We start from the raw sequence: 13,315 nt of genomic DNA, 5'->3' as shown, positions 1-13,315 counted from the left end.
ACTTGTAATAGGTACTGTACATAGGAAAAGCAGGGAAGGCACAAATAATATATTTCCTGACACCCCAGCAGTGAAGGAAAAATACTGTTTATGGTAAATGTCATTGTATGTCTCACCATATGAAAGGATGTCAAAATTAGGATATTGGTGCCATGTAGATATAATAAGGAAACCTGATCTGTACCACAAAAAAAATGGGGACAATAAGACATAGATCAATACACTTTGAGTACAAAAAAATTACATTTTATGGTGGATCTGATGGACTAAAAGACTATGAAACTTGGGATTGTAAAAATCTGTAAGGTGATGCACTTCACAGGATGTTTGCTGCAGGTAGAGTTAGGCAATAGTGATTATCAGACTCACGTTTGCTTGTGTCTTTGTTCACAAGGTGTGTAATGAGTATCAGATTCCTGAGGGCTGGGTTTCTTACAAGGGCAAGCTTAAATTGTGCTGTAATTCTGAAGACAAGATCATTCTTTTGTTGTATCTGGAAGTAATTCATTTGTAATCTCCGTGGAAAGTCAAGGATGTACCCATTGAGGCCTCCTGTTTTGAGGCACACGGTCTTCTTTTTCTTGTATCTAGTCTCCTGTAATGGCAGGTAAGTATAAGTGATGTCTCCATTGCTTGTCTGTAGTGTAACACATTTCATTACAATGTTACTGTCTTTTTATAAAATAACCATGAATATTTTCTTTAAAGTAGCTTTACTAATTTTTTTTGTATATATTTTTGTGGAAATGTATATGTAATGATGCGTAAGTGTGATAATGTGTCAATCATAGTCTTCTCCTGTCTCCAGCATCGCTCTAGTCTCCCTCTCTTGTACGTGACTTCTATTCTGACCTGTTGGACCACACTGGAGTTTGTGTGGACCAGAGGTCACGTTTACAATGAAGGCCTATGGAAAGTCAAAACGAGGTGGCGGGTAAGAAAGGAAGTCAAGTGAGTGAGATAAGAACTGGTGGAGCGATGCTGGAAAATTATTATTATTATTATTATTTATTTATATAGCACCATTGATTCCATGGTGCTTTACATGAGAAGGGGTTACATACAAATTACAGATATCACTTACAGTAAACAAACTAACAATGACAGACTGATACAGAGGGGCGAGGACCCTGCTCTTGCGAGCTTAATGAGGAGGATGGCAATCAGTGAGGATACAACACTCTTACACGAATATAGACACACTAGCTATTGAACCCATTCTACGCCCGGGTGGCGAGCATTTATATTGGTATATGGTCTCCATCCTGGTATGTGCTGCTCCATCCTGCGTCCCCATCCTGTCATGAGCTGCTCCATCCTGCATCCCCATCCTGTCATGTGCTGCTCCCATCCTGCGTCCACATCCTGTCATGTGCTGCTCCATCCTGCGTCCCCATCCTGTCATGTGCTGCTCCATCCTGCGTCCCCATCCTGTCATGTGCTGCTCCATCCTACGTCCCCATCCTGTCATGTGCTGCTCCATCCTGCGTCCCCATCCTGTCATGTGCTGCTCCATCCTGCGTCCCCATCCTGTCATGTGCTGCTCCATCCTGCATCCCCATCCTGTCATGTGCTGCTCCATCATGCGCCCCCATCCTGTCATGTGCTGCTCCATCCTGCGCCCCCATCCTGTCATGTGCTGCTCCATCCTGCGTCCCCATCCTGTCATGTGCTGCTCCATCCTGCGTCCCCATCCTGTCATGTGCTGCTCCATCCTGCGTCCCCATCCTGTCATGTGCTGCTCCATCCTGCGTCCCCATCCTGTCATGTGCTGCTCCATCCTGCGCCCCCATCCTGTCATGTGCTGCTCCATCCTGCGCCCCCATCCTGTCATGTGCTGCTCCATCCTGCGTCCCCATCCTGTCATGTGCTGCTCCATCCTGCGTCCCCATCCTGTCATGTGCTGCTCCATCCTGCGTCCCCATCCTGTCATGTGCTGCTCCATCCTGTGCCCCCATCTTGTCATGTGCTGCTCCATCCTGCGTCCCCATCCTGTCATGTGCTGCTCCATCCTGCGTCCCCATCCTGTCATGTGCTGCTCCATCCTGTGCCCCCATCCTGTCATGTGCTGCTCCATCCTGCGTCCCCATCCTGTCATGTGCTGCTCCATCCTGCGTCCCCATCCTGTCATGTGCTGCTTCCATCCTGCACCCTCGTTCTGTCATGTGCGGATCCTGTGCACACGCTACCTGATTCCTTTCCGCCGCCATTTTCTTGGTCCTCCTGCTGCCGGGATCGGCGCCTGCGCAGTCCGCGCTTTCCGGCGCCATTTTCATGAAGACACACTGCAGTGTGTCTTCAAGAAAATGGCGCCGGAAAGCACGGACTACGCAGGCGCCGATTCCGGCAGCAGGACCAAGAAAATGGCGGCGGAAAGGAATCAGGTGGCGTAAGTAACAAATTGCTGGGCATGAAGTCCCCCTGCTCCCGACCCCCTGCTCCCAGCAGTCCGCGCCTTCCAGCGCCATTTTTTTCTGACACTCTATAATGTAACGCTAGGAGCGACGCGCCTGCGCAGTCTATAAAGGCTTCGGACAGAGTGACGCGCCCAGCGTTATATTATAGATTTACACTGGTAAAGGACAGAATTGCAGATTTTCTGCAACTTCATATTTCAGCTTTCTAATTTATTTTTAAATAAATTTACTATTTGTACATTGTAGTACCTTGGCAATAATAACTGATTATGCAAATTTGTAAAACTGTGCTTGCATTTAGGTAATACATTTCATAGATATCCTATGTAATATCGGCTTTGTATATAATGTGATTCTTTGGCTTAGAGAAACCATGGTGCTGATGCCGTAGCACCATTCTAAGAAAAATATGATGGTATGTAGTAATATTAGGCTGTGGCTTTGGATCGCCCCCGTGTAGGGCAGTGGGGAACTCGGTACCGGGCCCTTCGGTTCTCAAGGGGGATGTCACGGTGGCTGACCTGGTCCGTGGCCCTCGGGAGGTCCGTTATTAAAAGGGGAAAGGTTTTAAAGGGGAAATGTTCGTGACGCCACCTGTGGTATTCGGTCAAGGTGACCGACGCTGCGTAGGCGTCCGCTGGGGTGATGTTATGGCAGCTAGATGGTATGCCTTCCCACAGGTGAAGTATGTCCCCAGGGCTTCCCAGAAGTGTAGATGGTGGATGGTGTGAGGCGCAGTGAAGAACAAGGACACAAGGTTGCGGTCTCTTTACTTTTTTACTGAAGACTTCAGCATCCACAGTCCAGAGCACCAGATCACGGGGTCTGAAGGCAAATCCAGAGTCCCCTTATCCAGGTGGAAATCAGTAGCCTTCCTCTAGTGCCTGAGTGTTGTAGTCCCTTCCTGCTGAGCTTCTCGGTAAGGTCCTCACAACTATTGTAGATGTTATTTCTCTCTCTGTCCCCCAGATGGATAGGACAAGCCCATATGACTAGTGGCTTGAAGCTTTTTACAGGGACTCTAGCACGCCCTGGCCTCCACAAGTTGCCACCGTGCCTCCTGGGTATAGGTGCGGATCAGTAATATGGAATTAGCTGTCCTGCCGGTCTCTGGAGCAAGGCATGGAGACGATTGCTCCCTCGGTGTTCCAGGCCACCGGATTCTGCGCCTCAGAAGGAGGCAGCCTGCTGCAGGGCAGAACTCCTTCTGGTTTCCTCTCCTTTTGCTATGACTTTGTTTCTCCCCCTCTACAATACAATTCTCCTTCAATGTCTCTTTCTTAGGATGCTGCCGCACGTGGGGCAGGCACAGCTCCGTGTCCCTCTGTCCATGCCTCTGACACGATCCCACCCCTGTTAGGGACCAACTACCTGAGCGGAGCTCAGATAGCAGCTCACTGGGTGAAGCCCAGCTCGCTTCTGCCTACTTCCTATCCAGACCACCAGTTTTACCTAATTGTGAAGAGTGCCCTACTAAATAGGAGCATAGCTCCCCCTGGTGGACAGGAGTGTGAAGTGTGTTGTGTGGTTTGTGATACCTGGTAAAGTGATCTCCTTTATTGCCTTCAGACGTAACATCACTCCCCCTGGTGGAAGAATGACATTACTGCAACGACCAGGACCCTGGGGGACTGCAGTTTAATGACGGGTATCCTGCAACCCCTTCATGATAGAAACAATTAAAATTTTTGCATTTTTGTTTTTTTCTTCAGCTTATTCCCAGAACCTTACCTCTTTTATTTTTATGTCCACATAGACATATGGGGTCTTGTTATTTTGCAGAACGAATTGTACTTTTGAATGACACATACCAGATGAAAAATGGAAAAAAATTCAAATGGGGAGAAATTGTGAAAAAAACACAATTCTGACATTGCTTTTTGGGAATTGTTTTTGCGCTGTACATTTTGTGGTAAAAAGGACCCCGCAATATGATTCTGCTCATCAGTTTAATTACAGCGATACCAAACATGTACAATTTTTTTATTATTAAAGTGGTAAAAAAAAAATTTGAAGTTTAAAAAAACATTTTTCGGTTGCTGGAGCTGCATGATGGCTTCTTTTTTGTGGGATGAAGCAATGTTTTTATTAAGGGCATCAAATGCCTTCACATCCAGCTGAAGTGGGGCTGGGGTTGTTACGCCCCTGCACACAACCTGTCCACACATCACAGTTTGTACTCGAATGGCATTTTATGGATATGTGAATTCAAGCTTATTGGGTTCTTACCCAAAGTAAATCATCATGGAGAGAACCTAATAAATGTATATTGGCTGAGGTTAACATATTTGCTTTGCTTTCCAGCCCATCATACTACATTTCTACACCTGCCAGTATAATCCCTGGTGTTAACACTTCCTTGGCTGTTCACTGGTTTGGTGAGAAATACTCTGGAATTACTGTAAATGCCGCTATTATAAATAATAGCACCATTATAGCGAGTGCAAGCAAAGTCTTCCAAAATGGTGAGGCAACATTTATTTCTATTTAAAGTTTGCTTTTATAAAATCTAACCATTCAGATGCACAGGCTCCAAAAATATTACTACATACTGTAATTGCACTAGTTTTTTTTTAAAGGTGGAAACAATTTTACTTAGAGTCACTGAACAAGAAAAAAAGTCACTATAGAGTATTAATGATTGTAATATAAAAAATGTAAAAATGTTCTAAATAAGTAAATAAATGATGTATTATATTATACAGGTGCTTCCCACAAAATTAGAAAATCATCAAAAGTTAGTTTATTTCAGTTCTTCAATACAAAAAGTGAAACTCATATATTATATAAAGTCATTACAGACAGAGTGATCTATTTCACGTGTTTATTTCTGTTAATGTTGATGATTATGGCTTACAGCCAATAAAAACCCAAAAGTCATTATCTCAGTAAATTAGAATACTTTATAACACTAGCTTGAAAAACGATTTTAAAATCCGAAATGTTGGCCTACTGAATTGTATGTTCAGTAAATGCACTCAATACTTGGTCAGGGCTTATTTTGCATCAATTACTGCATCAATGCAGCGTGGCATGGAGGTGTTCAGCCTGTGGTGCTGAGTAGTGATGAGCGAATACATTCATTACTCGAGATTTCTCGAGCATGCTCGGGGGTCCTCTGAGTATTTTTTAGTGCTCAGAGATTTAGTTTTTCTTGCCACAGCTGAATGATTTACATGTTAGCCAGTACATGTGGGGGTTGCCTAGTTGCAAGGGAATCCCCACATGTACTTATGCTGGCTAACAGATGTAAATCATTCAACTGCAGCAAGAAAAACGAAATCTCCAAGCACTAAAAAATACTCGGAGGACCCCCGAGCATGCTCGAGAAATCTCACGTAACGAGTATATTCGCTCATCACTAGTGCTGAGGTGTTATGGTAGCCCAAGTTGCTTTGATAACAGCCTTCATTGGTGTATTGTCAAAAGTCTGCATTCTTGGGTCTGGTGTTTCTCATCTTCCTTTTGACAATACACCATAGATTCTCTATGGGGTTACAGGACCACTGTCACACCCCTCCAGCTGTTATAAACTAAAAGAGCCACCTTGTGCAGCAGTAATGCCGCATTCTAACAAGGTGGCTCTTTTAGTTTTGTGTTCAGGTATTACTAAAATTAAGCATTTTGAAACTTTGCAAAAATACCTATCTTTGTCCACGGAGGCGGGTCCTCACTCCCCAGATTGAACGGTACTCTGCCATCACTCACATCTTCAGGGGCTTTCGGCGCCGCCCCCTCCGCGCTGTTTTCTTTTCAAATCTGGCGCCGGCGCTGTGTAAATGTTTGTGGGGCAGGCGCAGTAAGCTCTGGCGGTCTGATGTCCCAGCCAGGCTTGCAGACTGCGCCTGTGCTGGCAGTGCGGCCACCCACCTCGGTAATCCCTGCCCCGCACTGTGTTATGCATTGTGCACAGAGCGGGGCAAGGATTCCTGGGCATGCGCACTGCGCTTTTCAGCCTGTCACCCATGTTCCCCGCCCCCGCCCCCCGCCTTACAGCGTCTTTATACTGTAATCAGCTGATCATGCCTCCTCCTTCTCTCACTAGCAGTCGCTGGGAAAGAACCAACATTGGAAACTTGCCTGCTAGCTGGTGTGTGTTTTTTCTAGGTGTATTCTTTAGGTGTATGGAATCTGTTACTAAATTGGTGGCGAAATTTACCCAGCGAGAATGAAAGTTATATACTGATGTGGACATATCTTATACCGCACTGTGGATGCATATTGGTTGCTGGGGGGCATTAGACCACACTGCAGCTGAATATACGGAGATATTGGGGAGCATTATGCCGCACATATGCCGTATATTCCACTGCAGTGTGGTCTAATGCCCCCCAACAACCAATATGCATCCACAGTGACCTTTTGTGGCTTACCCTCCTTGTTGAGTGTGTCAATGACTGCCTTCTGGACATCTGTCAAGTCTGCAGTCTTCCCCATGCATTTCATTGACTGTAAGCCATAGTCATCAACATTAACAGAAATAAACGCTTGAAATAGATCACTCTGTTTGTAATGACTTCATATAATATATGAGTTTCTCTTGCTATAGTGAAAAACTGAAATAAATTAAATATTTCATGATATTCTAATTTTGTGAGAAGCACCTGTAACACTCAAGCTATGTGAACTGCAACTCTTTCTTGACCTTGAGATTTTATGTTTTTGTTTTTTGCTCTTCTTCCCAGAGCCATAATTTTTTTTATTTTTCTGTCAATATGGCCATGTGAAGGCTTGCTTGTTTGTGTGACGAGTTGTACTTTTGAATGACACCATTGATTTTACCATATAATGTATTAGAAAACTGGAAAAAAATTCCAAGTGTGGTGAAATTGCAATAAAAAGTGCAATTCCACAATTGTTTATTTTTACCACATTCAGCTGAGCTGACGTCTTTATTGATACCATTTTGGGGTAGATACAATGTTTCATCCCATGTTATTACATTTATTGCAACCAAAAAGCTACAATTCTGGCATTTCCTGAAAAGCAGAATAAAATTCCAAGTGTGTTGAAATCGCAAAAAAAAATGTATTTACCATGTTCACTTTAGTGTAAAACTGACCTGGTAATATGATTCACCAGGTCTGATCGTGTACGCAGATACCAAACATGTATAGTTTTTTTTTTTTAATTTAAGAAGTGAAAAAAACATTTGGAAATTTGTAAAAAAAAAAACTAAATTAATTTTTTTTTTTGTGCTTGTGTCGCATTTTTTCGAGACCCACAACATTTTAAATGTTTTGGGATATGGAGCTGTGTGAGAGCTTGTTTTATGTGAACTGAGCTGATGTTTTTATTGACAGCACTTTAGGGTAGATACAATGTTTTGATCGCCTCTTATTAAATCTTATTGCAATGTTGCAGAGACCAAAAATACATAATTCCAGCAAATACACAAATATGTGTATTTATTTATGGCAAGTAGAAGCTGCATTGATGATTTAGAGTCATCCATCATCTTGTAGGATTAAAATGGTTACATCAGACAGGGAGTGGTCAGCACAGCCCCTGGGGATTTCAGGAAAGTTGTTTTTGTGTCCAGAACCTGCAGGAAAAAGAGTGTTTCCTGTCAGACTAAACTAAGATAAGCTGCCATAACTAGTTCTTTCAGGGAAGTGACTGCGGGAAGCATAGAGGTAGTCAGGACAGACAGGAACTAGCATTGTTTCCTCAAGATAAGAGTGTGACACCATACTCATCCCTTCAACCCCCCACCTCTCTGCATGATGAAGGTATAGTGCTGTGACGGTCTTCAGTAAGGAAGGCGGGGGGGTCTCAAACTGTCCCTGTAACTGGGACCCTTACTATCCCTTTCCTGGGGGCACCCTTAAAGGTGCAGGAGGCCTGGGGCAGATTTTATAGAGGGCTAAAATGAGCAGGTCAGGAGCAGCTGTGAGATGGAGCTGCATGTCTCTAAGCATCTAACCAAGAGTTGTAAGCCTCTTCAGCACCAAAGGAAACAAAGTTAATTTAATAGGAGGAACAAAACACACAGGTTAAATGGAAGACCTGCAATTCACAGTACGTAAAGATCCCATAACCCCAGATCTCCCAGGAGGACATGACACACTTGTGACTGAAAGATTAAGGTTAGTGATGAGCGAATATACTTGTTACTCAAGATTTCCCAAGCACGCTCGGGTGTCCTCCGAGTATTTTTTAGTGCTCGGAGTTTTAGTTTTTAGCGCCGCAGCTGAATGATTTACATCTGTTAGCCAGCTTGATTACATGAGGGGATTCCCTAGAAACCAGGCAACCCCCACATGTACTTATGCTGGCTAACAGATGTAAATCATTCAGCTGCGGCGCTAAAAACTAAAACTCCGAGCACTAAAAAATACTCGGAGGACACCCGAGCATGCTCGGGAAATCTCGAGTAACGAGTATATTCGCTCATCACTAATTAAGGTTAATGGTCGCCCTGAGTAAAATCCTTTGAAGATTCTAAAGAATAATTTTTAATTCTTTTATTTTTAATGAGGAAAAAGGGGGTTGATTTGAACTTGTTTTTTTACTTTTTTTCATATTTTACAAACTTTTTTCACATTTTACTATTTTTGATAGTCCCTTTAGGAGACTTGAAACTGCGATTGTTTGATCACTTGTACTGTACATACTGTATCTGTGCATCAGTATCATTGCATCCTATAAACGGCAGCTACAAGCTGGCTTTCTCAGGAGAACTGTCATCACAAGCTCAGAGGTCTTCAGTATAACCCAACTGTCATGACAACCCATCTCCAACCCGTGATTACATCATGGGCATCGATGGGCATGTGGAATGACTTTCCCCCCTGCCGGTGCACATTTAATATTTAACAAGTAAACAGCCACCGGTGGAGCTTGTGAACCCCTTTCAAAGTCAGGGACCTGACATATGAAAGAACTGTACTTCATATGTCAGGAATGGGTTAATGCTCTGTTTATATTGGCATCATGACTATTTTGCTTTCTAATATGAGACAAAAGGGAACCCCCAAAACTGACAATATGCCTTTATTGAACCAATTTTTTATTGATCTTATTTTACTTTATATTTTAAGAACTAAACATTGTACTTTTCTCATCTTTATTAACAGAGATGAAAATTGTATAGATTCTGTTGATTTTTCTATACTACGTTTCATTAATACACTTTTTTTTTGCTTAAAACAACTATTTTTAGCACAGCTAGTTAATGTTAATACAGATAAATATATACCCAAATCACTTAGATCTATTTTTTTTATTCCTTTCAGATTCAATTGGAATTATGACTCTCCCAGCAGTAAGTTATTGGATACATTTCATTTTATACAATCATTTATTTTTGAGGCTATAGTTTCGAAGTTTTTAAAAGGAATATCATAGCACATTTTTACACATTGAAGATGTGGTATGGCTGGAAATGTGCTTGGTCCCCAATAAAAATAGTATCTTGCTTTATAGAGATCTGATGTGCCAGTCATGAGAACTCTAGTATAAAAGTCATATGTAAAAACGTGATAACATAGTAACATAGTAACATAGTAAGGCCGAAAAAAGACATTTGTCCATCCAGTTCAGCCTATATTCCATCATAATAAATACCCAGATCTACGTCCTTCTACAGAACCTAATAATTGTATGATACAATATTGTTCTGCTCCAGGAAGACATCCAGGCCTCTCTTGAACCCCTCGACTGAGTTCGCCATCACCACCTCCTCAGGCAAGCAATTCCAGATTCTCACTGCCCTAACAGTAAAGAATCATCTTCTATGTTGGTGGAAAAACCTTCTCTCCTCCAGACGCAAAGAATGCCCCCTTGTGCCCGTCACCTTCCTTGGTATAAACAGATCCTCAGCAAGATATTTGTATTGTCCCCTTATATACTTATACATGGTTATTAGATCGCCCCTCAGTCGTCTTTTTTCTAGACTAAATAATCCTAATTTCGCTAATCTATCTGGGTATTGTAGTTCTCCCATCCCCTTTATTAATTTTGTTGCCCTCCTTTGTACTCTCTCTAGTTCCATTATATCCTTCCTGAGCACCGGTGCCCAAAACTGGACACAGTACTCCATGTGCGGTCTAACTAGGGATGACAGGTTCTATTTAAAAATGTTGTAAAAACACTGCAAGTTATCACCCATCATGGGATAAGTGATTTCATGCTGCATAGTGGGGCTTCAAGAATGGAGCTGTAAGTTGCACCCTTCAAATAAGGCAATAGCAACATAATTGTTTATGGATCTCCGCTAATCTCACAGACAATGAAGGTAGTGGTAGCACACTTGCACTATCACTGCGCCACTTAAACAGGCGCTTTACAGCCCAATTCTCTGAATCATTGGGATTAACAGCTGTAGGACCCCCAGCAATCAGCATGTTATAATTAGTGATGAGCGAGTGTACTCGTTGCTCGGGTTTTCCCGAGCACGCTCAGGTGGTCTCCGAGTATTTGTAACTGCTTGAAGATGTAGTTTTTGTTGAGGCAGACGCATGATTTGCGGCTGCTAGCCAGCCTGAGTACATGTGGGGGTTGCCTGGTTGCTTGGGAATCCCCACATGTATTCAAGCTGTCTATCAGCCGCAAATCATGCAGCTGAGGCAAGGAAAACTAAATCTCCGAGCAGTTACAAATACTCGGAGAAGACCAGCTGAGTGTGCTCGGGAAAACCTGAGCAACAAGTACACTCGCTCATCACTAGTTATAATCCATCCTGTGAATATATGATAACTTGCAAAGTCGATAGAACACCTAGAGGGTTTTTTCGCATAGTTTAATAATGAAACATGGGAAGCAACAAAATCAAATAAAAATTAGCCCAGTAGCATGAGCAACAAAACTGCTCCTGGAACCCCTTGGAGAAATGTCCATACCACTGGTTCCAAGATTCTGATCCTCTCAGTTTGTGACAAGTGGTGAAAATTGGCATATCGACGAACAGGAGGCATTGCTCAATCATTCCATAATTCATATAGCTAAAACAATTTGCTTTCCATCAAACTTCTATGCCTATCCCACATGCCACAAATTAGAGTTAGGTGGTTGCAAATGTGATCACTTGCAGATCTTGGCGACACTTGTTACTTCCTCAATTTGCAAAACCTTATGGCTTGTCCTTCTTGGTGTTGTCATTTCAGTGATGAAGACAGTATTTTTTTATATTGACTGTAGCAAGACTGTGTGAAATCTGTATACTTCTGTTCTCAAGAAAGACATCTGGTGACAGATTCACTTTAAAGGGACACTGTCACCTGGATTTGGAGGGAACAATCTTCAGCCATGGAGGCGGGGTTTTTGGGTTTTTGATTCACCCTTTCCTTACCCGCTGGCTGCATGCTGGCTGCAATATTGGATTGAAGTTCATTCTCTGTCCTCCATAGTACACGCCTGCGCAAGGTAAGATTGCCTTGTGCAGGCATGTACTACGGAGGACAGAAAATGAACTTCAATCCAATATTGCAGCCAGCATGCAGCCAGTGGGTAAGGAAAGGGTGAATCAAAAACCCCAAAACCCCGCCTCCATGGCTGAAGATTGTTCCCTCCAAATTCAGGTGACAGTGTCCCTTTAAGTTGTAGACTAAGATTTCATTTTTTTTGTATGAAAGGTCCCAACAAATTTTACATCCACTTCCTACACGCTGGCTGTGAATGGATCAGCTCAGAACACAGTGATCTTCTCGGAGATGACATTGATCAATGTTGAAATGAGGAATGTGCATGTGCTGATTCAAACTGACAAATATGTGTACAAGGCTGGAGAAAATGTAAACATCAGGATAATCACAGTAAATCCTGACAAGAAGCCATATAAAGAAGGAGCCGTGGACATCGTCATCAGGGTACGTCTCTAAGATTTGGAACTTTTTTGTTCGTCTTATACAGTAGATACGGATGACATGTTTTCATAGACTTGTACAAAGAGTATACATATAAATTTATTTATATATATATACACGCTCACACATATACAGTACAGACCAAAAGTTTGGACACACCTTCTCATTTAAAGATTTTTCTGTATTTTCCTGACTATGAAAATTGTACATTCACACTGAAGGCATCAAAACTATGAATTAACACATGTGGAATTATATACTTAACAAAAAAGTGTGAAACAAATGAAATTATGTCTTATATTCTAGGTTCTTCAAAGTAGCCACCTTTTGCTTTGATGACTGCTTTGCACACTCTTGGCATTCTTTTGGTCTGTACTGTATGTATATATACTCTATCTACTATATAATTGTCTAAAGGTCACTTCCGTCTTTCTGTCTGTCTGTCCTTCTTTCTGTCACGGTTATTCATTTGCTGATTGGTCTCGGCAGCTGCCTGTCATAGCTGCCGCGACCAATCACCGACGGCCACAGTCCGGAAGAAAATGGCCGCTCCTTCCTCCCCGCAGTCAGTGCCTGGCGTCCGCATACTCCCCTCCGGTCAGCACTCACACAGGGTTAATGGCAGCGTTGACCGCGGTGTAACGCACTCGGTTAATGCTGCTATTAACCCTATGTGACCACCTTTTTACTATTCATGCTGCCTATGCAGCATGAATAGTAAAAATATCTAATGTTAAAAATAATAATAATAATAAAAAAAAAATAGTTACATACTCACCCTCCGGTGGCCCCCCCGGATCAGGAACCGGCCTCTCCCGCTCCGCGCGACGCCCCGGTGACCGCTGCATGCATTGCGGTCTCGCGAGATGATGACGTACAGTCTTGCGAGACCGCTACGTCATCATCTCGCGAGACCGCAATGCAATCTTCAGACCGGAGCGCGCGACAAGCATCGGGAACCGGCCGCTTCGATCCGGAGGTTCCAGGAGGTGAGTATGTAACTATTTTTTATTTTAATTTTTTTTTTTAACAGGGATATGGTGCATACTACGTGACTGGCCAATATACTACGTGACTGTGCTGTATACTACG

The 13,315-nt window shown here is 42.9% G+C and overlaps 1 protein-coding gene across 1 annotated transcript in view; it reads left to right on the top strand.

Moving 5' to 3' along the window:
- The first annotated feature begins 455 nt into the window (after positions 1–455).
- Positions 456–13,315, top strand: part of LOC138637692 (CD109 antigen-like) — a 157,300-nt gene continuing 144,440 nt past the window's right edge. Inside the window, exons 1-4 of the mRNA XM_069726554.1 lie at positions 456–607; positions 4,722–4,882; positions 9,656–9,684; positions 11,993–12,226. Of these exons, the coding sequence (XP_069582655.1) occupies positions 534–607; positions 4,722–4,882; positions 9,656–9,684; positions 11,993–12,226 (498 nt within the window). The 5' untranslated portion in view covers positions 456–533. The remainder of the gene's footprint in view (positions 608–4,721; positions 4,883–9,655; positions 9,685–11,992; positions 12,227–13,315) is intronic.

The sequence above is a fragment of the Ranitomeya imitator genome, chromosome 5 (assembly GCF_032444005.1).
Source record: "Ranitomeya imitator isolate aRanImi1 chromosome 5, aRanImi1.pri, whole genome shotgun sequence".
Classification (NCBI taxonomy): Eukaryota; Metazoa; Chordata; class Amphibia; order Anura; family Dendrobatidae; genus Ranitomeya; species Ranitomeya imitator.
The sequence above is the reverse complement of the archived record's forward strand: the minus strand, read 5'-3'. Positions and strand labels throughout refer to the sequence as shown.